The 22,880-nt window shown below is 61.1% G+C and overlaps 1 protein-coding gene and 1 long non-coding RNA gene across 2 annotated transcripts in view; one reads left to right on the forward strand and one right to left on the reverse strand.

The window, feature by feature from the left end:
- Nucleotides 1–15,258, forward strand: part of TOM1 (target of myb1 membrane trafficking protein) — a 37,724-nt gene extending 22,466 nt beyond the window's left edge. The window contains exons 7-15 of the mRNA XM_032416500.1: nt 1,981–2,097; nt 4,050–4,183; nt 5,832–5,865; nt 6,185–6,278; nt 7,135–7,255; nt 9,000–9,075; nt 13,116–13,175; nt 14,222–14,261; nt 14,345–15,258. Coding sequence (XP_032272391.1) covers nt 1,981–2,097; nt 4,050–4,183; nt 5,832–5,865; nt 6,185–6,278; nt 7,135–7,255; nt 9,000–9,075; nt 13,116–13,175; nt 14,222–14,261; nt 14,345–14,499 — 831 coding nt within the window. The 3' untranslated portion in view covers nt 14,500–15,258. The remainder of the gene's footprint in view (nt 1–1,980; nt 2,098–4,049; nt 4,184–5,831; nt 5,866–6,184; nt 6,279–7,134; nt 7,256–8,999; nt 9,076–13,115; nt 13,176–14,221; nt 14,262–14,344) is intronic.
- A 654-nt stretch (nt 15,259–15,912) lies between these two features.
- LOC116639836 lies at nt 15,913–18,727 on the reverse strand. The gene is made up of 3 exons (XR_004300932.1): nt 18,299–18,727; nt 16,986–17,025; nt 15,913–15,995 (listed from the first exon to the last, which is right to left on the reverse strand). It is a non-coding gene; the product is annotated as an uncharacterized LOC116639836 (long non-coding RNA).
- Between the last annotated feature and the right edge of the window lie 4,153 nt (nt 18,728–22,880).

Here is a 22,880-nt window from a genome sequence, read left to right on the forward strand (position 1 = left end):
AGGTGGAGGCCTTGCGTGGTTGGGGTGCTCGCTTTTGAGGCGTGTTAAGAACTTCAGAGCCATCATACCGGCTAAGTGTGAAAGCTCAGCTGCTAAAGGTACTTGGGAGAAAGACACAGGTGTGTGATAGAAACAAAGTGAAACTTGACCTTCCAAAGCGCACCTGCTGATCTGCACTGTCTCATTTGGATTTATGAACAAACCTCCCAGCAGCCCTTCCCACCCCAGCCTATCTGAAGAGAGACTTCCGTATTCGATACCTTATAGCAAGTTATAAAATCACCTCCCAGATTCACAAGTATTACTAGAAAAGTTTTCCTGACCGGACAGACAATTAAAGGTATATAAAAATTGTAAAATCAGGGCGCCTGGGTGGCTCAGTCGATTAAGCGACTGCCTTCGGCTCAGGTCATGATCCTGGAGTCCCGGGGATCGAGTCCTGCATCGGGCTCCCTGCTCAGCGGGGAGTCTGCTTCTCTCTCTGATCCTCCTCCCTCTCACGCTCTCTGTCTCTCATTCTCTCGCAAATAAATAAATAAAATCTTTAAAAAAAAAAAAATTGTAAAATCACCCTGTGATCTAAATTTTATGTCACCAGGTTATGATTTTAACCAATTTGCCTGAAGTCTAGCATCTGCGTGGATTAAGACTGATTACATCCAGTGCCTGCTCAGTTTGCAAAACCCAACTGAGTGGGAGTTAATGTCCAGCTCCCCTTTTGTCTCCTGGGGCATGTTAAGGCTTTCAGGCATGCAGTGATATCACTCCCGGACTCCGTTGTAATTAGGTCCCATCTGACCCGGACACGCTGGGCTTGTGGTCAGTAGTCTTTCCACTTATGTATACCGAGAGCATTCATTAGATAGGCCAAACACACCAAACATTTTGCGGGGTTTCGAAGGTGTCCGTGAGCCGCAGGGTCTGCACCCCCATTTCTTCACCTGCAGAGGCTGGGATAACGATATGTGCCTCCTAAGACTGTGGTGAAGTTTAATTAGCAATAAAAGTTAAATGCTTGGCACTTAGTAGGTGGTCAGTAAATGGTCACTGCTCTCACAGGCATTGTGAATTTATCTAGTGACACTCCTGTTCTGGAATTAGCGGGGTCACATGCATTTCTCAAAATGTAGGCCACTTAATCCTAGACCCATGCGGTATTCCATGGCAAAGGGTTCTTCGTCCAGATTAATTTCAGAACTTCCATACTGATTGCTTCCTGGACATTCACAGTGTCCATAGTGCTCCTGAGGAGACCTCACTCCCCACAGAGCCCCACAGCATAAGACCCTTCACCACCTCCCCTGTGTGGAGACTCTGCAACTTGATTTTCACCGATTCCCCAAGCCAAGACCTTGGAACCCTTTGGTCTCTGAAAACCTGCTACCGTCTTTTTAACCAGTGCTAAATCTCAGTGTCATACTCAAGAGGGCGGGTGGCACTGGGACTCCTGCTTGGAAGAGCCCGGGACACTGAAACAGACCAGGAGGAGCAAGCCAGGAGCAAGACAAAATCCCGTCCTCACAGGACAGGACGGGGGAGTAAAATCCTGCCGTCCTAGGAGACAGAGTGAGATCCTGTCACCCTAGGGAGGGAAGCAGGCCTGCTGATTGTCCCCTCTCCCCGTGGCAGGGAGCTGCCCTCCAGGGCCTTGTTAGCTGCTGCCTGGGGCCCAGGGAATGCTGGCGGCCTCCAGCCGTACTCTGTGTGCATTTACTCTCAGCTCCGCTGCTTTTGGCCTTCCCTGAACCAGGCTCCCCAGTTTGGAGATGGTAACGGTTGGTAGCACCTCTGTAAGGGGGTCTCAGGGTGGTGGGGGCAACCCACCAAGGACTGTGGCTCAAGAGCCTAGAGCGCACTGGCAGGTCGGCTCCTCTGGGTACCCCCCCACCCCACCCCAGCTCATGGTGCCAGGCTCTCCTCGCTAGCGACAGTGGCTCTGGACCCCTGGCTTCGCTCACCAGGGCCGCCGGTGTATTTCAGATCGCAAAGCTGCGCAGCGAGCTCGAGATGGTGAGTGGGAACGTGAGGGTGATGTCGGAGATGCTGACGGAGCTGGTGCCCACCCAGGCGGAGCCTGCGGACCTGGAGCTCCTACAGGTGAGCAGGCACCCTTCCGCCCCCAGGTGACTTCTCCAGCACTTGCCCACACGCATTTCTTCCCCAGCCGCGCTGCAGTTCTCACGGCTTACTCAGAACTTTGTGGTCACAGTGGGAGAGATTGAAACCGGGCAGAGACTTTGGGCTCCACTGCATTGGAATTCAGGGCTCTGGCATTTCCTGGTTTGAACAGAATAGCTTCTCTTGCCTCAGTTTCCTCATCTGTAAGATTGTTCTGATTTCCCCCTTTCAGAGTACGGAGCTTAGCAGGCTGGTGTGAGAGCAGCGCCAGCTTGGGGAGGAGAGGGCAGCTGGTCTCGGGCCCCTGGGGCCGGTAGGAGCCACGGGTTTTCGCTCCACGTGTCACACAGTATTCCCACCGTCCCATCCCCAGCTGGGGACCACTGAAGGCCCTACCCTACCTGTGGAGGTCAGTTCATAGCGCTACCAAGAAAGCTGGGGGACCCTAAGGCCCAGGAGCCACCAGGTGTGAGTGATTACGTTTTCATGGTGACAGCTCACAAGTAATGAGCACTTCCCGTGCACCGGGCTCTGATGCAGACACTTGATAGACAGTCATTCACCTAATCTTCACCACCCCCCACAGGAGGCAGGTACTGTCATTATCCCCGTTTCCCAGGTCAGCAAACTGAGGCGAAGAGAGGGCACGTAATGTGCCCGGGGTCACATGGCTGGTAAGCAGCAGAGCTGGAATTCGAACCCAGGAGCCTGGCTCCGGCCACTGCTCTTCTGCTCTTCAGCGGGGAGGGTGAGGAAGTGGGGACAAAGCCACAAGTGTGCTTGGTCACAGGAGGAAGAGAAGGGAGGCCCACAGGGTGTTGAAAGTCACTCGGGCCCGCCCTGCCCCACAATAAAGGCAGATGAGGAAATTCTAGGAGGGGGGGTAACAGGGTCCAAAAGAGAACCGAAGTCAGTCGTGGGGCAGCGTCTGGTCTTCACGGTGCTTGTGGGAGAAAAGTGCCGACCGCTTCCTTGCACCTTGAGACTGTGACCCAGGCACCCGGCCGCCTAGTGGCTGGTACCTGAAGAAAGAGTCCGTCTTACAAATGAAAAACTTACACTGCTGTAGCGTTTGGTTTTTTTCTCTTTCCCAAAGAGAGTTTAAATATATAATTTACCAATTAAAAGTCAGTCAGTGACACGGCGACTGAGTGCAGTGTGGGATCCTGGAGCAGAAGGACATTAGTCGGAGAACAGCGAGACTGAAGAAAGCCTGGAGTTGAGTTCGTAGCGTTGGGTCGGTGTTAATGTCTTCGTCTTGACAAACGCCAACCTGAGGAGAAGCTGAGTGGAGAGCTCTACTATCTTGGCCACTTTTCTGCAAATCTAAAATTAGTCCAAAGTAAAAAATATTTAAAAAGAAATTAGGGAAGGGGTACCTGGGTGGCTCAGTCGGTTAAGCACCTGCCTTCGGCTCAGGTCATGATCTCAGGGTCCTAGGATCGAGCCCCACGTTGGGCTCCATGCTCCGCTGGGAGTCTGCTTCTCCCTCTGCCTCTGCCCTCCCCACAGCTCGTGTTCTGGCTGCCGCACACACGTGCATGCTCTCTCTCTCTCTCTCAAATAAATAAAATCTTTTTTTAAAAAATTAGGGAAAATAATGAGGGAAAAATTCAAAATCAGGGTTTGCAGATAATAGCTGGAGAGGTCTGGTTTGGTGTTTTTATGTCTCGGTTACGAAAAGATCCCAATCACCCAGAGAAGTTGCGGTGTGTCCCACCGACCACTGGCACTGTTGGTTTTCACCCGAGCAAAGGCGGCAGCGGGAGGTCTGCACGCACCGTCTCGCCTGTGGCTTGTCTCCCCTGTGCTCATTGTTGGCGTAGGACACTGGCGGCGGGATCCAGAAGCGCGTAAGTGGGGCCCGGCCCCCGGCGACGGCCGCGCTCTGGGCCCAGGGGCTGAGGCCATCTCTCCCCCTCCCTCCGCAGGAGCTCAACCGGACGTGCCGAGCCATGCAGCAGCGGGTCCTGGAGCTCATCCCCCGAATCGCCAATGAGCAGCTCACCGAGGAGCTGCTCATCGTCAATGACAACCTCAACAACGTGTTCCTGCGCCACGAACGGTAGCCCGTCACCTCCCCCGGCCTCTGGCCGGCTGTGCCCCAGCCCGCTCCCTCCCCAGCCTGCCTGTCTGCACCATCTGGCCTCCTCCCGCTGCCCTCTCAGACATGCGTGCCGTCAGCTCTCTCCCTCCCCGGTGGGCATGAGCTCCACACAGCCTGCCACCGCTGCTCTCCAGGCCGGAGCGTGCCCTGCCGCCGCGTCCCTGCGTGCGGGCTGCTCTGTCCTTGCCGTGGGCCCGCTACGTACTTGACTTTGGCTCTTTGCACGCTACACGAACTCACTTAAGCAGGAAAAGAATTCATGAGGAGAATAGCCTTTACGGACAGGAGAGCTTTCAGAGTCCACAGAAGAGTCAAACAGCGAGTCCCGCCAGCAGAGCGGGAAAGAGAGATCCCAGGCTGGCTCGGAGGTCTCAGGGCAGAAACTCCCGGACCATGTTCCTAGGGTGTGGCCATCAGGAAATGGGCCCCAGACACTTGCCCACTTTCTGTCATTCTGCTCAAGAGTCAGCTCCCCAGGAGAAATGGATTTGCTCAGCTTTGTTGTACCCACCAGTTGGCGAAGGGAAGAGGGCCCCTTGCAGGTGGTTGTACCAGGACCCTAGGAAATGGGGGAAGAGCTGCTCCCCAGATGGCACTCGGGTGCTATTACCAAAGAAGGGAGAAGGGGGTGCCGGGCTCTCTCTTATCTGCCCCGTGGGGTGACGAAGAGTCCGCACAGTGATACCTGTAAGCACTTAGCAACCAGGGATGTCTGGGTCAAGACACAGTTATCCAGCCTTCTCCAGCCTTCGTTCATTTCCTGTCTTTCTGCAGCAACAGACCCCGAGTGATTCTGAGTCAGTGGAGAGTAGGGGAAGGGGGGGTGGCCTGCTGTGGGCCACGTCTGCCCAGCCCTTCCTGCACCCTGGCCCAGTGGAATAGAAGAGTCACTTTCTGCCATTTTGAGGTGTAGGCTGAGGTGGCCCAAGGGCCCAATCTGGGGATGACTAGGACCCCTTGACACGCACAGGCGTCAGGCCTGACATGCCTGCTGCCTCCTAGTTCACGGTCCTACCTATAGTCAGGGTCTTCGCTGGATCCTCACATCTGGGAGGGAGCTTCCGCTGTCCCCTTGTAATAGACGAGGAGGCTGAGGTTCAGAAGGGACGTACCCACGGTCACTCAGTAAGTGACAGGGCCAGGCCTCAGCAGACCACGGCCTTCTGCAGCCACCTCGGCAGCCCGGAGGCTAGTCCCAGTGGCTCCAGGAGGCAGCATAAGAGATGCGTGTCTTCTGACACCACTTCGGAGAGCCAGTGACACAGGTACACGTGTGTAAGCAAATCACCGAACACGTTTGATAAAACAGCACTTAGCTTTGCCATGTGCTGTGCATCCCCATTTTCCTCTTTTCTAGCCTATTTCTGTTGGTTCGTTTACTGCTGGTCGTGACAAGTGGCCAGATGATTGATCATTCAAATTGGGACAGTCTGGCAAGTGAACAAGGGGCGCTGTTAACAGTTCCCTGGGGACAGCAGGCATAAATTGGATCGGTCCCCCTAATCGTGACTCACTGCCGTGGATTTGGTTGCCAGCAGCGTGAAGAGCTGGGCTGTGCTGAGGGGCCTCTCTGTCTCTCTGACCCGCCTTGTTTCTGTCTTCGTAGGTTTGAACGGTTCCGAACAGGCCAGACCGGCAAGGTAAAGGCGCTTTTCTGGGACCAGATCATGCCTGTGTTGATGGGAAGGAGGAGGAGGGCTGTGCTCACCTCCCTCCGTGGACATCCTGCATAGGATGTGCCTTCTTATCCAGGCCCAGAGAGAAGTCCCCTTCTCACTTTTTCTGTCACTGTTCCTTTAAGGTAACTAAGGCTCTGCCACCAGCTGATGCCCCAGGGTCTTCCCAGCCTCCCAGGGGGTGCTGCTGAGCTAGAGGCAGAGTGGGGCTGATTCCCAGTCGTAGCTGCTGGGGCCCTCGTGACACATCCTCGAGCAACGGTGGCATCTCCCTTCTCCCCAGGCCCCACGAGAGGTCGAGGCGGCGGCTGACCTGATCGACATGGGCCCTGACCAGGCGGCCACCGGCAGCCTCTCGTCCCAGCTGGCGGGAATGAGTAAGTGCCGTGTGGGGTTTCTGGCCGAGGGCACATTATGGTGCTGTGGGCACCCCTGCAGTTTGGGGGTGCCCTCCTGTTAGACTGTTGGAGCTGGAGTGCCAGCAGCAGGAGGTCGGCCCAGACCTCACCTCGCTGGGCCGGACCCCCACTGCAAGGTTGGGTGCCCAGGACCGAACACGTGGAGCTCTCCCTCCCAGCCCGCCAACTCCCGAGCGCCCTCGGACCTCAGAAGCCCAGTGCTCTGTGGTCGCCCCTCAACACCGAATTCTCTGTGGCCCGAGCCATCCGGGCAAGCTTGGGCTAGTCACTTGAACGCCCTGTGTCCCCCTCGCTGCCGTGTAACAGGCAGGGTCGCCGTGAGGACTGGGTAAGCACACGCGCAAAGGGGGCTTAGACCGGCGCCGGGCCCGGGGTGCGCGCCCCCAGCACGCCAGCAGTCGCCATCACCATCGCTGCGACTAGTGTCCCTACAGCTGGCTGCGTGCTTGTGCCAAGCCCTAGGAAGTAATCAAGAGCCCAGAAGCACTGCTGCTAGGCTGTTTGAAAACTCAGCCGCACGTCTCACCTCCCGCCCACTGCTCAGCCATGTACTGCGCCAGATGCGCTGGGCCGCGTTTTACCTGCTGTCCGCACAGCTGCCGTGGGAGGGGGCCTGGGTCTCCGCCTTAGGGAGAGCAAGTCACGTGCCCACGGTCCCTCAGCCAGCAGGTGGCCTGCCCCCTCCTACGCCCGCACCGTCCCCACCCCCCACCCCGCTGCTTCTCCAGAATCATCCCTGGGCCTGGCAGCTCAGCCCCTGCTCAGTGTGCAGGAATAGGTGGCGGGCCCTTCATGTGCCTTTCTGTCCTTGCAGACCTGGGCTCCAGCAGCGTGAGGGCTGGCCTGCAGTCTCTGGAGGCCTCTGGCCAACTGGAAGGCGAGTTTGACATGTTTGCGCTGACCCGGGGCAGCTCTCTGGCTGACCAACGGAAAGAGTGAGTGGCCTGCCCCCGCCCCACCCCATCCTCCACAGTTTGGGCTGCCCTCTGTCAGGGCAGAGCCTCTCTGGGCCCCTGAACCCAGTTGTTTGGCACGCCACGTGGAAGGACACATAGCCCCCTGCCTTTACCCCTCAGGACGGCAGAGTTCTTACTCCCTAGATCAGTCCTCGTGGCCCAGATAGCCCTGTGGCCAAGAGGTAGACTTCATGCCCCACAGGCAGGCCTGGGAGGGGGAAGGGACCCCTGTGGTTTGATGATCAACTGTGTGCCAGAGTCCTACATGATCTGATCAGAGGAGGAAGCCGAGGCATTGAGGGGCTGGGTCATTTGCCCCAAGTCAGGCCGTTGATACGTGGCAGCACTAGGTTGAGAGCCCAAGGCTGCTGGTTCCAGAACCGTCTCCAGCCCGACCCACCTCCCCACTACACTATAGGCCACACACCAAGCCCTCCAGGGCAGGCAGGGAAGATCCCTGATAAAACCTCAGGGACTTGTCGAGTCATTTCTTGTGATCACTCGCCACCCTTAACTTTCCCCCAGAGGTCCCTGTTGCTCTACTCGGATCTGATCCCTCTGCACCAGAGCTGGGGTTCTGTCCTTTCCTGGAGACAGTGTTTTCAGGGAGGTGCTTTCAGCAGCCCAGACCAGCCCCTTGCCTCAGCTTCTCAAGACTGGCCCCACACAGGCTTGTCCGGGGAAGCAGTTGGCTTGGTATTCTTAGCCCTTTGCTCAGGACCCAGGACTGAGTTCTGGGCAGCCAGGATTTACAGCCAAAGGAAGCTCTGGATTAAGGGATCCCCTCAGCAGTTGCCCCTGGCTCCCCAGTGGTCATTCTGGTCATTTGAATGACCTTTGGCCTCCCCACCTTGCCCTGTCTTTGGGAACTGTCAGTGGGCCTCCGAGGGCCCAGGGATGCCCTCTGCACACCACATCCAGGTCAGATCTGAGAGGCTGGCCTGGCTCGGTGAGGTTGCTCAGCCCTGCCCACTGACCAGAGGCAGCCTGGGCTATGAGCTGCATCTTTAGTCTGAGCAGTCTGCACTCCCAAGCTCCGGTGCTCAGGGACCAGCAGCTCACGGTTGCCATGGAGTTTGGGGCACTGTGAGGCCGCTGTGTGGGTGGAAGCTAATGAGTCCAGTGGGATTTGCAGCCAGGAGGGTGGCCCGCCCACCGGGCCCCAGCGGGCAGCACACGGGCCGTGCCAGAGAGCCCCTGGCACTTGGCCTGGCCCACCAGCCTGGCTGAGGCTCGCTGTTATGCCATCGCTCCTTTCGGAAGCAGGGCCCTGGGTGGGGCAGAGAAAAGCATACCCGGCGCCTGCTCTCCAGAGCCCGCGGTCTCATGGGGAGACCGTGCTGTGCTAACCGCTATCCTGGAGGGGCGTGCCAGGCACTGTGGACGCATGCGTGGTGGCTGGCAACTCTGCAGAGGGTGCTCAGGGCTGGACCTCGGGGATGAGAGGCAGGAAGGCTGTTTCAGGCTATAGGAACAGTGTGTGCAAAGGCTCGGAGGCAAGGAGAGCATGAGATGCTGGGGGGAGGGCACGTCCTGCACGCCCTCCCTGGGGACTGGCTTCCCCCACAGCAGAAGACAGCCCACAGGGAGGGGAGTGCCCTAGCGTCGAGTTCCTCTTTGCTTTGTCCTGCTTCGGAGTCCCTCCCTTAGGCCCCAGCTGGATCCCGCCATACCTGGAACAGCAAGAGCAGTGTTCATGGTGGCGGTGGCCTCTGTGTTTCAGGGTGAAATACGAAGCCCCCCAAGCAGCAGATAGTCTGGCGGGAGCCCTGGATGCCCGACAGCAGAACACCGGAGCGGTAAGCAGAGGGTCCTGCGGCCACTTTTTCCAGAAGGGAAGCCAAGGAATGCTTACCCACCGGTGTCCCCCCCCCCCCCCCCCGCCCCGTGTGCTGGGCCCTTTGCCGCTTATGTGGTAATTGCCATCACACAGCGGAGGCAACGCTCCGAGAGGTTAAGTCATCTGCCCAAGTTCACCCAGCGAGGAAGGGTTGGAGCAAGGACTCGGATGCACCTGGGTCTGGGCCGGGAAGCTGGACTCCCACAGCCTGGGTTCCCGTCCCAGCGCCATGGCTTGCTGGCTGTGTGTCCTGAGGCACGCCGCTAACCTGTACGGTGGCTTACAGAAGGACGTGTGACAGGGAATGTGTAAGGTGCTTGGCAGAGTTTGAGCTCCGTCGACACTCTGCCTCACCGCTTCTCTAGAGCCCCGCTATTGGCAGGAGTGTGGACAGAGAGGACCAGAGGACAGACCCTAAAACTGCAGGGAGGCATCCAGGGGCACCATTTTAGTTCCCTCGAAGTACTTGGCCACGTACAGAGTGAGAGCCACGTGCCCGGCACTGAGCGTGCTCTCTGGGTGGCCCCTCCCCCTTGGCAAGAACTCCAAGTCTGGTTCTCGTCCCTTTGAATTTGTCTCTGGATGCCTTTGGGGCAGCGAGAGTTCCTGTTCCAGTAAGTGGACAGAGTGGCTCCTTGGGAGGCGGCTAGAAACGGCAGGGCCCAGGAATCGGAGAGGCAGGGGTGAAGGGTTGGCAGAGGAGAGGCCTGGGGACAGCACAGGTTTCTGAGGCCAGGGTGGGACTAGGTGACGGGAGACAGAGCCTGAGAGGCAGCAGGGACCAGAGGGCCTCCGGCAGCCAGGAGCACTGTGTGAGGTGGAGGCCATGGTCAGTCTTGAGCAGAGGGAAGGTTTATCTGTCCATTTTAGAAGGATCCAGTGTGGGAGGCTGGGAGAGCAGCTAGGAGGCGGAAGCTGCCCAGTATGCCAGTGGGTGGGGCATCCCAGAGACTCACCAAAGGCGTCCCCAGCATCTCAGGAGGCCTTCCCAAGTGAGAGCAGAGCAAGATGTGGTACTCTCTGGGGGCAGGAGCAGCTAGAACATGACATGTCCCCCGAGCGTGCTGCGTGGCTGGCTCCAAGCAGAGCGCATTCACACCCGTGTCTCAGAGCCTCCGTGATTTTCCTTTGTAAGCGGTCATCTGTCCAGCCTGTGCCCTGTGCCAGACCCTCTACATATCCCCCTTTCTGAGTCCTCACACAAACCCTTAGGGTGTGTTGTTATCCCCTTTGACAGGTGAGAAAACTGAGATTCAGAGACAGGCCAGGGGAGGCAGCAGGTGTAACATTTTTAGCGTGGTACCTGGCACGTAGGGAGGCGTTTGATCTTCCCAGCCCTGCTGGGTGGTTACCCCCACCTACGGATGGGAAAACCGAGGCTTAGCATGGCGAGGTCCTTTGCCAAGATCTCACAGCCGTTGGTCTTTCTGGCTCCATGGCTGGAGCTGGTAGTAAGAGGCCCAGATGGCTTGCAGAGTTCTAAGGAACAGGGGGGAACACCCCAGAAAATCTGGCGCCCGGAATCCAGATGAATCCAAACACTCTGGAAGCCTGTTAGAAGCTCTTCCCTCTCGGGCCACCTGGCCTCTCATGCGCAGAGGCTAACTCCATAGCCAACCCCTTCTAGTCGCAGATGAAGGGGCTGCTGCCCAGGACAGGTGTCACTGGCCCAGGGGCGCACAGCGACTCGGGCACACGTGTCGGGGGCATGACAAGAACTAGAGCCCAGATCTCCTAGCTCCAACATGGCCTCACAGCCCCAAAGAGGTCACGTACACACAGCTCCACTTGCACAAGAGCAGAAGCTGCTAAATGATTGCTTATTCCTCTCTGATCCCTCGAGAGATTTAAGCGGCTTCCATTAGATCAGGGTATGATGTTCTTAAAACTGTCCCTACACACCTGCTCCCGACGTGGGTACGTCTGGCTGGGTGCTGGTAAGGCTTTCTCCCACCAAGCTGTCAGGCTGTGATTCCAAGCAGCCAGGTGCAGAGTGGCATCCAGTTCCAGCTCTGGGGGCAGCCAGGGTTTGCCCCCGGGCTCCACAAGTCGCGGGGGTGTTGGACAGCGAGTGCCCGGCTCCGGGCCGGTCTGTCCAGGATCAGGGAGGCAGGACTCTAGCCTGTCTCTGCACCAGTCATCTCTGGGGTCCTCGAGAATCCCGGTTGCCCATCGATACACATGAGGGGACTGGGTAAGCCCGTGTTCTAATCCTGGGACACCCATCAGCATCGCCGCAGAGCCACCAGACCCACCAGACGGGCTGACAGCTGCCTACTCCGCCCTTCTGGGCTTGCACAGGCCCGCCCCCAGGATCGTTCTGGAAAGGGAGGAGAAGCTTTGCCCAGCGTATTCAGGACCCTGGGGTCCCAGGGCCGTTGTGGTTCATCCCACAGTGAGACACCCTCTGCTGCTTCCTGTCCCCCCCCCCCAACTGCCACCACAGCCCCAGCACCTGCAGAGGTGTGCGTACGCACGTGCACGCCCACACCCAAACACATGCGCGCACGGCCTCCTAAGGCAGTGATCGGCCTGCCGACCTGAGAGGGGCATCCGTGGTGGAGAAGGCTGCCAGCACACCAGCGGCCCTGACCCTGCTTTTCCCACCACCCTCGGCGTGACCTTTCCTTACCCAGATGGGAGGCAGCAGTGAGAAGAGCCTCAGTGCCTGGATGAGGAGACAAGGCATGGTGAGGAGAGGCCAGGCCGGCCAGCCCAGAGAGCGGAGGCTGCCACTGGCAGGGGTCCCACCTAGTGGTGCCATCGGTGGGGGCAGGACCGTGAGACGCAGAGAAGAACAAGGGATGCTGTGGGTGCCCCCCCACCCAGCATCAGCACCGTCCCACCCCCTCTGCTCCTGCTTCCACGGCCCCTCGGTGCCCACTTCTGGCTCCTGCCTCGGAAGCCAGGCCCAGGTGGCCCATCTGGCAGCCGGGAGGTGACTGGGGCTCGCCGGTTCTGGGCTGAGTGGCAGCAGAGAGCTGAGGGGGAGAGGGGGTAGTGTGGGCAGCCCAGAGCACACGCCGCCGCCGCCGCTGCTAGGAAGGGGGCTTCTGCTCCACTCCGGGCTCTCCTCGGGTGCCGGGGACAGAGCCCGCCTGGCTGGGGAAAGACTGTCAGTCTCCCTCTCTTGCCTGAAGGAGGTGAATAGTAACTAGGGCTTCTCGAGCACCCCCTCTGTGCGAGCCCTTCTCTCCATCCCCTCCTTTCATCCCCGCAGCAGCCTGGCCGGTAGGTTCCGCGTCACGGACCGAGCCAGACTGCGGTCTCTGACTCTGTCCCCAAAACCCCCCCCCCACTGGGTTCTCCCAGTGTAGACGGAAGCCCCCCGCCGCTGTGTGGGAGCCTCTGTGGCAGAGCCCGTGTGTCGGCGCACAAAGCGAAAGGCCCCGCGAGTAGCCACAGCGCCTGAGCGCACCAGCCTGGCCTGGTCTGGGCATCTGGGCACATCCCTGCGCTCTGGTGCCTCTCCGCCCCTTCACACGGGAGCTCTGAGTCTGCAGAGGGGCTGCGGGGACAGAGGCTGGCTGCCCCAGCCCCGCAGCCGTTCCTACCCCACCCCTGATGGCCGGCCCCTCCCCGGGCTTCAGATACTCTTCCATCAGATGCTCCTGAGCAGCCGTGCTTAGGCCCGGCCCTGATGCCCGGCACCTCCTCAGCGCCCTTGGCATGAGGCAGCAGGGGGGGTCCGTTCTTTCCTCATGTCCGTGCTCCAGCTGTTAGGAGCCCCCTCCCCGCGCCCTGCCTAGCCTAGTGGCCCTGTAGCCCCCTTGCCCACAGCCCAGCCCAGTGGGGGAGGGAGCTGGCAGGAGCCATGGTAGAGGGGCTACGAGGATCTTGACCTCCCCAGAAGGGTGTGTGGCATGTGTGGCCCCATTTCATGGGGGGGGGTTGACAGCTGTAAGCCGGCCAGCCAGTGGGCTCCAAGCTGCTGAGGCCTTCCATGTTGGCGCCCAGTGCTCTGCCCCTCGCTGCCTCACCCTCTGCCCTTCCTTCCAGATCCCTGTCACCCAGGCCTGCCTCATGGAGGACATCGAGCAGTGGCTGTCCACAGACGTGGTAAGCCGGGGCCCGCCCAGCCCAGGAACAGAGGCTCAGGCGCATTCCTCACCCAGCTGACCGCGGGCTCCCGTTCGTCTCACGAGGAAGTAACTGTCACAGGGCAGGGCGAACAGCTGGTGGGGAGGGGAGCATCAGCGTGGGACACCTCCCACCACCCTCTGGTGGGCACTCCCTTCGGAGGAGGGCCTGGGCCCTGCACGCCTCACAGCTGCTGGAGCGGACCCTTTCTGAGCGTGCCACCACTGTGGGTCCCCGGGAGTCTCGGCCGGCTGGAGGGAAGGCAGGCCAGGCTGAGGGTAACCGTGAGCACGCTGCGCCCTGCGCCTGCGCCAGCCCGGGGAGCCCTCCAGCACCTGTCCGAGAGAAACCACCGGCAGCCCCATCTTACAGATCAGGAGGCTGATGAGCAGCCATGAGGGGTGCTGAGCCCAGGAGGAAGCAGGGGCCCAGGCTGTCTGCAGAGCCCTGCGGCCCCCAGGGATCAGAAGGGGTGACCAGCCTCAGCCCTCCCGTCCAGGGCTCCTTCCCCCGCATCTGCCGCCTCACATTTGGGCAGCAAAGACCAAGGGCCTGAGCGCTCCCAGGCCCAGAGGCTGCCTTCTGCCGGCGGCCAAGACCGTGTTTCTGCCTGAGGTCAGGCAAGGGTCCGTGTCGGGTGGTGACACAAGGCACCCCCACCCCCAACTTTAGCCTGCGTGGTCTCCGTTTCTGGGTCCCTTCCCACCACAAGGCGAAGTCTGTCCACCCTCTACACACTGGAAGGAAAGGAACTGGTGTTTATTGAGGACCCATGCACCCCACACACTGGGCTTGGCGTTCTGTGTAATATTCCATTTTAGCTTCCCGACAACCAATTTTGCCACGCAGGAAACTGAGGCACAGAGCAGTCAGGCAAAACCTAAGGCTGCAGCTCAGGAAGGGGTGGGCTGAGGTTCAGGTTCTGGGCCCAGCCGGAGCCTGAGCCTGGCCCACTGGGGTTCAGCAGCCTGTGCCTGCCTCGCAGGACCACCCTGGCTAACCTCTGCCTCCTTCTGCATTCTCAGGGGAATGACGCAGAGGAGCCCAAGGGCGTCACCAGCGAAGGTAGAAGGCCCCGGCCCCCTGCCCCTCCGCCCCCCACCCCGGGGCCGCAGAACCCACCCTCAGCCCCTCTCTTGTTCCTCTAGAATTTGACAAGTTCCTGGAAGAACGGGCCAAAGCAGCCGATCGGTTGCCCAACCTCTCCAGCCCCTCAGCCGAGGGGCCCCCGGGGCCCCCTCGTGGCACTGCCCCTCGAAAGAAGACCCAAGAGAAAGATGAGGACAAGCTGTTTGCCTTATGAGCGTGGGGCCTGGCGCCTGCAGCTCAAGCCCCTGCTGCTCCCGCACCCCTTGGCCGGGGCTTCTTTCCCTCCTTTGGTGTTAAGGCTTCTTTGAGGATGGCTTGTTATCCCCGTCTCTCCTCCTCGAGTATGGGCTGACCCAGCTGTGGCTGGGCCACGCTGCCTGGGCTGTGGAGAGGCAGCTGGATGAACTGGGGTAACGGGTCAGTTCCACGTTGGAATCTCGGCCGACTCCTGCCTCCTTCCCTACCCCGACCGACCACTACTTTGCTGAGAAGCGGGAGGTCCTGTGACAGGCTGACTGCTTGGTCTCCCTGGTGTGACTCCTTGCCCTGGGTGATCCCCTCCCTGGACCCATCCCCAGAGGGGCCCACACTGTCAGCTGAGGCTTCGGCTGGGGGCTGGGGACAGCAGAACCTTCTGTCACGGGCCCTGGGCCATTCCCTGGCACCTGCCTCGTGGAGCCCAAGGGCTCTGGCTAGCTGTTGAGGGGGCTGCCAAGCTGCACGTTGTCCAGGTACGAAGCTGCATATGGTGGGGGTGAGACCTCCCCAGGCCGCAAAGGGGAGGCATCTGGGGCTGCCTGGAGCACCTGTGACCCCCACGACCTCCACTGCCTTTTCCTGCAACCTTCCTGTGTTCCTCCCGGGCAGGGCTCCACCGGGCACTGGGCCCACCCACCTGTTGATCGTTCCTCGTACTGGGAGAGGTGCCTTTTGTATCCCCAATTAAAGGTAGAAAAGCATCCTGCTAGTGACACTGTTCATCTCCAGCTGGGAAGTGGCTTACGGGGACTGCTTTGGGCTGGGCTGGGGGCCGTCCAGGAGACGGGCACCTGCAGATGGTATAGGACGAGCAGCAGGACGGGGCATCCAGCAACACCTGTCACCAGGTACGGGCAGGTCAGCCACGATTTGCCCTGCCAGGAGGCCGCACTGCTCTCTAAATGGCATCCCTCCATCCCAAGGGCACCTCCACCCTGCCGTGCCCCCTCAGGCCAGCTCCTGCCTGGCAACAAGAGGCACATGGGAGCAGGTGTAGACAGTGCGGGCATCCACATGGCCTCATGGAGTTGTCACGAAACGCCGGGGGAAGTAAAGTTAGCATCTCATCTTACAGATGCTGAGTCTGTGACTCAGTGGGTCACGTGAGCTGCCCCGGCCCAGAGAACACGGCATAGATGCAGTCGTTGATCATGTGCTGGGCGTTTCCTCATGCGTCGGTACCTTGTCACCATTTTCCAGATGGCAGCACTGAGGCTCAGTTTGGGTGACTTGGCGCACAGCTCGGGGAGCTGAGCCACAGGCCAGGCGTAGGGTGTCCGTTCTTATTCAGTCATGCAACATGGCAGCTTGAGAGCTCCAGGTCTTGGGGAACCACCTTTCCCAGTCTGGAATCTCCACGCCAGGCTCCCCGAGAGTCAGTGCTTAAGGCGTGTGCTGGACCCTCATGGCCTAGCCCTCTGGTGGAGCAATTGACCTGCCTGAAAGGTCAGCCTGTGGGAGAGAGCACAAGTCAGAATGCCTGGGTCCAGGGGGGCCTGGGGTGTGGCCCGGGTCTGTCTCTGAGCAGCCACGGGCTCCCATCTGTGACAGGCAGGCAGCACCTATGATGTGAGGGGTGGCCTGGAGCTGAGCAAGCAGGAGACCGGGCCCTGCCAGCCCTCCAGGTGGAGGTGGGGCGAGGAACTCCAGGGACAGCCCTAGGCCTGTCCATCCCTGAGCAGGGGAGGCGGGGGTCTCCTTGTCTGGGCCAGGCTTCAGAGCTTGCAGAGAAGCCAAGCTGGAGGCGGGTGGCAGCCACACCCTACATCTGATCTCTTTTTCCAACCTAAACCACCTCTTTTTGGGGACGAGGGGGGAGCAGCTATGCCACTGCCCCGGGCAGCCAGCCATCAGCCTGGTCGGATGGCTTCGGTGAGCTAGAGGCCCCCTGGGCCTTCCCCCTCCACTCATACCAGGCTCGGCTGGTCCAGACTCGAGCTGCCCTCCTGCCTCCTGCACATCTGAGCTGCGCGTGAGCTCCGGCAACGGGAAGGCTCTGGTTTTAAACAAGGTGTTAAGCGGCTCCTGGACACGGGCTAGTCCTCGGGCACGTGACCCCCAGGCCAAGGTGTGGAGCCCTGCCAGCCCTGGCTAGGCTGCTCTGACTCACAGCTGGGAGGAAGCCAGAGTGGCTTGGCTTGGCCACTTCTGCTCCCTGCTTCCCCTCGGGCATCAGCACCCCCTCCATCCTAGCCTGCCCCAGCACTCAGAGGGGACCAGGTGTTGGCGACTTTGGCCTCCTCCGAATGGCCCTGGATGGCTTTATGTCGCTAGCCCCGCTGCCCCCTTGGGTCCGCGCTCGCGCCAGCACATGGCCTCCAGAGGCCCCCTCCTTGCTGGCGGCCAGCAACAACACGGCAGGCCACCAGCGTCAGGCACTGAGCTGAGCTGTGTGCTTGATTCCACGTGCGGGGAGAAGTTCACCTTCAGCGGCATACGAACCTTCTCCGGCTGGCCCCTCCATGGCTGAGGTCGGCGGCAGCTGCGGGTCAGACAAGAGTACTATGGCAACCATAGAGGACCACTCCCCTGCTCCTGGCTTGGCTGGACCGCTGACGGCCACACACACTTACACAGACGCATGCCCGCTCACGTGGCAGGGCACGGGGGACACACGATCCTGGTGCTGCTCGCAGACCTCTGTCCCCAGGCCTGACCTCCCTCCCTCTCCCCTGCAGCTCCCCCAGCCCTCCGCACCTCATTCAGCGGAGCCTGGGCCTTTCCACAGTCACGACAGCCCTGTGTGGTCGATGGTTTTGATCGCCGCTTAGCCGTGGGGAAACTGAGGCTCAGGGAAGCAAGGACTTGCCTAGTCACCCACTAAGTAATGGAAGAGTCCTCTGCACTGCTGCTTTTCCTCCCTTTCCGACTCACCCCCCAGTGCCTGCCTCCTCCCTCATCTGTCCCCCAGGTGAGTGACAGCACCGTTTCAGGGGTCCCCTGTGGGGAATGGTGATCTTATGGGAATCCAAGCCCCGAAGCCCGGGGGACCTTCTGTGGCTGGCTCCAGGGGCTCGTGGCCCAGTTAATGGCTAGAGCGGCCAAGTTGTTGGTTCTTTCCTGTGTGTGGGATCCCCCGAGCGCCGGCTGCACACCGGGCGTGGTTCTAAGCGCTGGGAGCACGAGGTGACCGGCCTGGTGGCAGGCCGGTGGGTCACTCGGCAGGGAAGGGGGCAACAAAGACAAATACAAAAGCACCACGTGCTGCTCTGGATGCAGGAAGGAGACTGATGCGGTGACGGGGCTGGGAGGCCAGGGATGGCCTGAGGCTGGACAGGTGAGCCGGGGCAGGTGGCAGGGCCCGGCAGGAAGGTCTCCGGGCTCCCCCTGCAGGGGGCAGCACTGGGGGACCCCCCCCAAGGGCAGCCTCCCCCCAAGAGCCCGCTGCTGCCGCAGCAGGCTGTGTCTAAGGCCCAGGCCCAGGCTCCAGGCTGTCACTCGGCAGCGGCCGGAAGTCGCGCGGCCCCCCAGGAAAGAGGACCCGCGGCCGGCGGGGGCCACGGGGGCGGTGGGACAGGATTAATGAGGCACCAGCCGCTCCTGCTGGGCCCAGCTGCCTCGGAAGGTGGCACCAGGCCAGGGACGCGGGAAGTTGAATGGAGCCCAGCCCGCTGGCAGGGGAAGGGGCTCCCAGGAGGCGGCCCCCGGGGGCTGTGGGAAGCTCGCCCCAGAGCTGCCGGCAGAGCCTCCACCCGCCGCGCTCCCTCCCGGCTTCCCGGAGCCTCCAGAACCCCGCCCTGGGCTTCGACACTGACCTCCCGACCTGTCCCTCAGCCCAGTGTCAGCATCCAGCCTCGCCAACCGTCCTCACCGCAGATCCAGGCCGGCCGCTCCAGAGCTCTGTGACCTTAGGCAAATTAGTAGCCTCTCTGTGCCTCCGTTGCCTCGCTTGTAAAACGGACTGTGGCCTTTGCTCTTTCGGGGGGCTGTGGTAAGGATTCACTGAGACGACAAGTAGCCCAGCCCCTGTCAAAGTACCCCCTACGTATTGCCAGGGGGGTACCCCTTCCTTCCGGAACAGCCTCTGCTCCCGACACCCCGCCAGGGGCACTGGCCCTCGGGCTCCCGGGTCATTCCAGGGACCCCAGCTCTCCAGGGTGCTCGCTGCCTCCAGGACAAGCCCAGTTCCTGCGACAGTGCCTTTGTGCCACTCACAGGCCTGGGCTGCCGCCCCAGGTGGCCGCGCGTGCTCAGCGGACGGTGGGTGGTTTGCAGAGCCCACCCCCCCCGCCCCCCGCCTGTGACAGGGGCTCAGGGCAGTGTCCCAGGGTGACCACGAGATGGCAGCAGCGCCGCACGCACCGGGCCTGCAGCAGCAAGTGGGGACGGGGTCCACCACCGCCCAGGCGGCCCTCCTTCATCCCGGTGTTGACCCCGAGAGGGGCGAGGTGGCTGCCAGTTCCAGCACTGCCCCCTCCCCGCCCTCAGCGCCACCGCACAAGGGTCCTTGTCCCCGAATCCAAACCACGCAAACTCCCTTGCCCTCTGCCTCCGGCCCCAGGACACTGTCTCTGACTGGTGCGGGGCTGGGAGCTCCAGTGGGAAGGATCCTCTGTGGGTCTGGACAAGGGACCTCAGCCCTTTCATTCCGTCCGACTCACAGGGTTATGGGAAGGATTGGATGAGACAAATGGGGGGGGCAGCCAGTAGCCCTGTCCTCTCTGAGCCCGCAGAAGCTGCCGGTGCCTCCTGCAAAGCACGGGGCGCTCTGGCCCCGCGCTTCCCACTGGACGGGGTGTGCAGATCAGGTGGTGCGTGCCCGGTTCTGCCTGTGCGTGCAGAAATGCACGCGTTCACACCGGCCTCTCCGATTACAATCCAGCCACGCGGGATTCCTCCCGGCCTTCCCTTCCCTGTCTGTTGCTTCCTTCAACAGAGTGGAACCTGGCCCCCCACCCTCGCTGCCCCCACTGCCCTGCCCCGCAGGTGTCCTCCTCACCCTGCTTGGACCCCCCAGAGCCCCTGCTCAGACCCCTCCTCACCCTGCGCAGGCCCCAGCACCCCACTCCGAGCTGCGGCAGCCCACCCCGCACCCCGCCTGCCTTGCTGGGCCCATCCCCATCTACTGGCTTCCAACCCACTGTTGGGTCAGGAGCAGAAGGAGAACGACGAGGACGTTTGCTTCTAAGAAGGATGGTCCGAGTAAGCCTCTCTGAAGTGACGTCCACGTCCCCACTGTCCCCACAAACCATCCGAACGTTTGTGCGGTTCTGGAATTTCTGCCCCCAAACTGCCTCTGCCTGCCTCCTGTGTCAGAAAGCCCCCCAAAGCCCTGCGTTGTCGGCGTGTTAAGTAGGGTCGTCCTCACAAAGGACCACAGGCTGAGGGGCTTCAACCACAGCAAAGGTGTGTGTGTCCGCCGTGGGGGCCGCCGCCTCCCTGCGATCCCGCGGTCCCGGTGTGTGCAGTGTCCTAATGTCCGGCCAGGTCAGGTCAGGGCCCACCCTCATGACCTCAGTTAACCGTAATCCCCTCTTTCAAGGCCCATCGCCAAATACAGTCACATTCTGAGGGCCTGGGGGCTAGGACTTCACAGATTAAATCAGGGGTGGGACACACTCAGCCCAGCAAGGTCAGATATACCGAGCCCTCCAGGCCCGGGCCGTTCTCCCAGGCCCACCTGCTCGGCACGGGGACACGGGCTCTGCAGAAGGGTGACCCTGCGGAACACCCACCACTCCCCTGCCCCCCTCCCCTGGGACAGGAGTGGGGGTGGCTCGAAGGGCCATCCTTGGGCCAAACTGGCCTTGAGAGCCCAGGAAGGAGCCGTCAGTGGGGCCAAGGGCAGACCAGGGTTGGGAGAGTAGAGGAAAGGAGGTCACAGGTGCCCACATGGAGCCTGGACTATGGGCTGTCCTGGTCCCCACGCCACCCAGTATATGTCTTAGAGCAGACCCAAGACCGTGAGTTTGCAGGGTTCGCTCCTGCCTACCCCAGGGCAGGACCCCACTTGGGGAAGCATCCTCTCCCCTCTCCTCTGACTCAGGGCTGTGGCCTCTCCCTGCCCCCGCCCTAGGCCACTCCACACCCCACTCCTCTTTCCCCCCACTGTCCAGTCTGGCTCCATGCTCACGTGGCACCTCTGGACTTGGCTGACACCGGGAAGAAGTCCACACCTACCCAGGCCGCAAATCCCTGATAATAAGAGTCACAGCCGGCGGGGCCACTGTGATAGAGCCACGGACAGCGAAACAGAGGCCCAGGGAAGGGAGGGGCCTGCCTCGGCACCGCGCTGCCTCCCCACCCAGGGCAAGGTGGCTGGGGGCTACCTTGTTCCAGCCTGGCCTGGGGCTCCTGGGTCAGGCTGGGGAACCACCTGCCGGGCAGGTCAGCAGCAGGCGTGGGAGGCGGGGGTGGCTCTGAGTGACAAGGTCCCCAGGCAATCCCCCCTCGCTAGCATGCTGGGTGCCCACTGGGGAGCTTGGCCCGCTCTCTCGGAAGCAGGAGGGAAGTGAAACCCAAGCTGGGAACACGCTGGCACCCAACCCCTGGCCCCACCCCAAGCTAGCCCCCAGAAAGGGGAAGCAGCTGGTCTACTGAGGAGGAGGGCCAGGGGGCTGTTGACGCTCCCTGCCCTTGGGATGCACTTGAGGCGGTGGGACCCTGCCCTTGCCGCTCCTGAGGCTCCTGAGACGGAAAGAAAAGGACTCTTCATTTTAAAGAGGAGAAAAGTAAGGCTCGAGAGGGTCAGCCGACCAGAGCAAGGTCACACAGCTGGGGAGTGGACAGGCCTTGTTGAGTGCTCTTTTCTGGGGAGAAAGGGTCCTTGCGGGAGTAGGGGTGAGGTGCAGTTTATTCCGGGGCTGGGGCTGCTTGGGAGCCAGCAAAGGCACAATGTGTGTGAGCGTGTGTGTGTGTGTGTGTGTGTGTGTGTGTGTGTGCGCGCGCGCGCGCGCGCACGCTTGCACAGGCAAATGCAGGTGGGGTCCTAAGCTGGGGGGCGGGACTGCACCATGGAGTCTGGAGAAGCTTCCTGGCCACCTGCAGGGAGGGGGGACTAGAGTGCAGACCTCCCACCGACCCGCCTAGCAAGAAGGGGGGCTAAGGGCACTGGAAGTCGCTGTGCAGAAACCCTCTTCGGCACCCCCCCCCCCCCCACCAGATTCCTCCAGAATGTTACACCCGAGACCAACTGGCCCAGCGGGGTGTAGACTTCTCCACCAAGGACCCTGGATTTGGAAGTTTTCTTGTCCATTTTGGTTTGTTGTCTGTAAAACATTTTACAATGCGTGGAGGGATTAATATATTTTTCTTTTCCGGTATGCATCGTCATTGGACTCTGTGTCCTGCGTGGCTCGCCGGGCAGTTTCTCCTTCCAGCCAGAGCATTCCAGGCCGCCTTGTCCCTGGGAACTAGGGACGTTCGTCCAGCCCCACTGGGCCCACCCACCCAGAACCCCGACCCACACTGGCAGGAGCCGAGGACAGCTGGGCTCACCCTGGCCGGGGCACCACCATGGCTGCCACAGGCCTTGGCCTTACTCTTCATCGCACACCACCTGTCCGGACCACCCTGGCCTCTGCACTGGTCCCTCCACTCTGCAAACTTGGCTCTAGGTTGGGCGCCTTGACTCTCAGATGAGCTACTGGTTCTCTCCCCTTGGCCCCGCCCTCCCCGGCACTTGGGGATCTTGGCTTTTAGCCTCCCAACTTCCAGCAGGAAGCCCCTCTCCCTCCCTCACCCCCCAGTTATTGTCCCACCAGCCCTTCAGCCGTGGCCGTGGCCCTGGCCGTGGCTGACCAGCTGAGGGTCAAGAGCAGACAGCGTTGGGCTGTCTCCCGATGCTGCAGCAGAGCTAGGGGGCCAGGAGGGGGTGGTCGAGCCCCCTAGGCTGAGCTAGCCAGAGCATTCCGTTCCAGCCCCACCTCCCTCCCTCGTTCATCCTGCCCTGCGTCTATTCATCCAGCACAGACGCAGATGGAGCCATGCCTTCTTCCACTCCCCCCCCCCCCCACCCCCGTCCATCCAGAGCCTGCATGGACACCGGCCACACAGAGGACATCAAGGGCCCGCCAGAGAGGGGTGTCACGCAGCAAGAACCAGGGTGGCCCCTGCTGATGAGAGGCCCCTCCGTCTCCCTCCTCCCTGCCACAGCCCACCAGACAAGAAAGGGACCCGGAGGACAGAGCCAAGGGGGGCAAAGGAGCAGGCACTCGACCCCCCATGTCCCTCCAGCAAGGCCCCGAAGTACTGAGGGGCAGGTAGGTTGGGGGGGGGCGGGAGGGGATGTCAAACCAGAGGAGGATGAGCTTGGAAAGGGAATTTGTCAAGTTTGTGAGTGACGAGAAAGTTAGCAAAACTGCCTGAGGCGTCACAAAGGCTGTGGAAGGGAGGCTG

This window comes from Phoca vitulina, unplaced genomic scaffold (genome assembly GCF_004348235.1).
Source record: "Phoca vitulina isolate PV1807 unplaced genomic scaffold, GSC_HSeal_1.0 scaffold19, whole genome shotgun sequence".
Classification (NCBI taxonomy): Eukaryota; Metazoa; Chordata; class Mammalia; order Carnivora; family Phocidae; genus Phoca; species Phoca vitulina.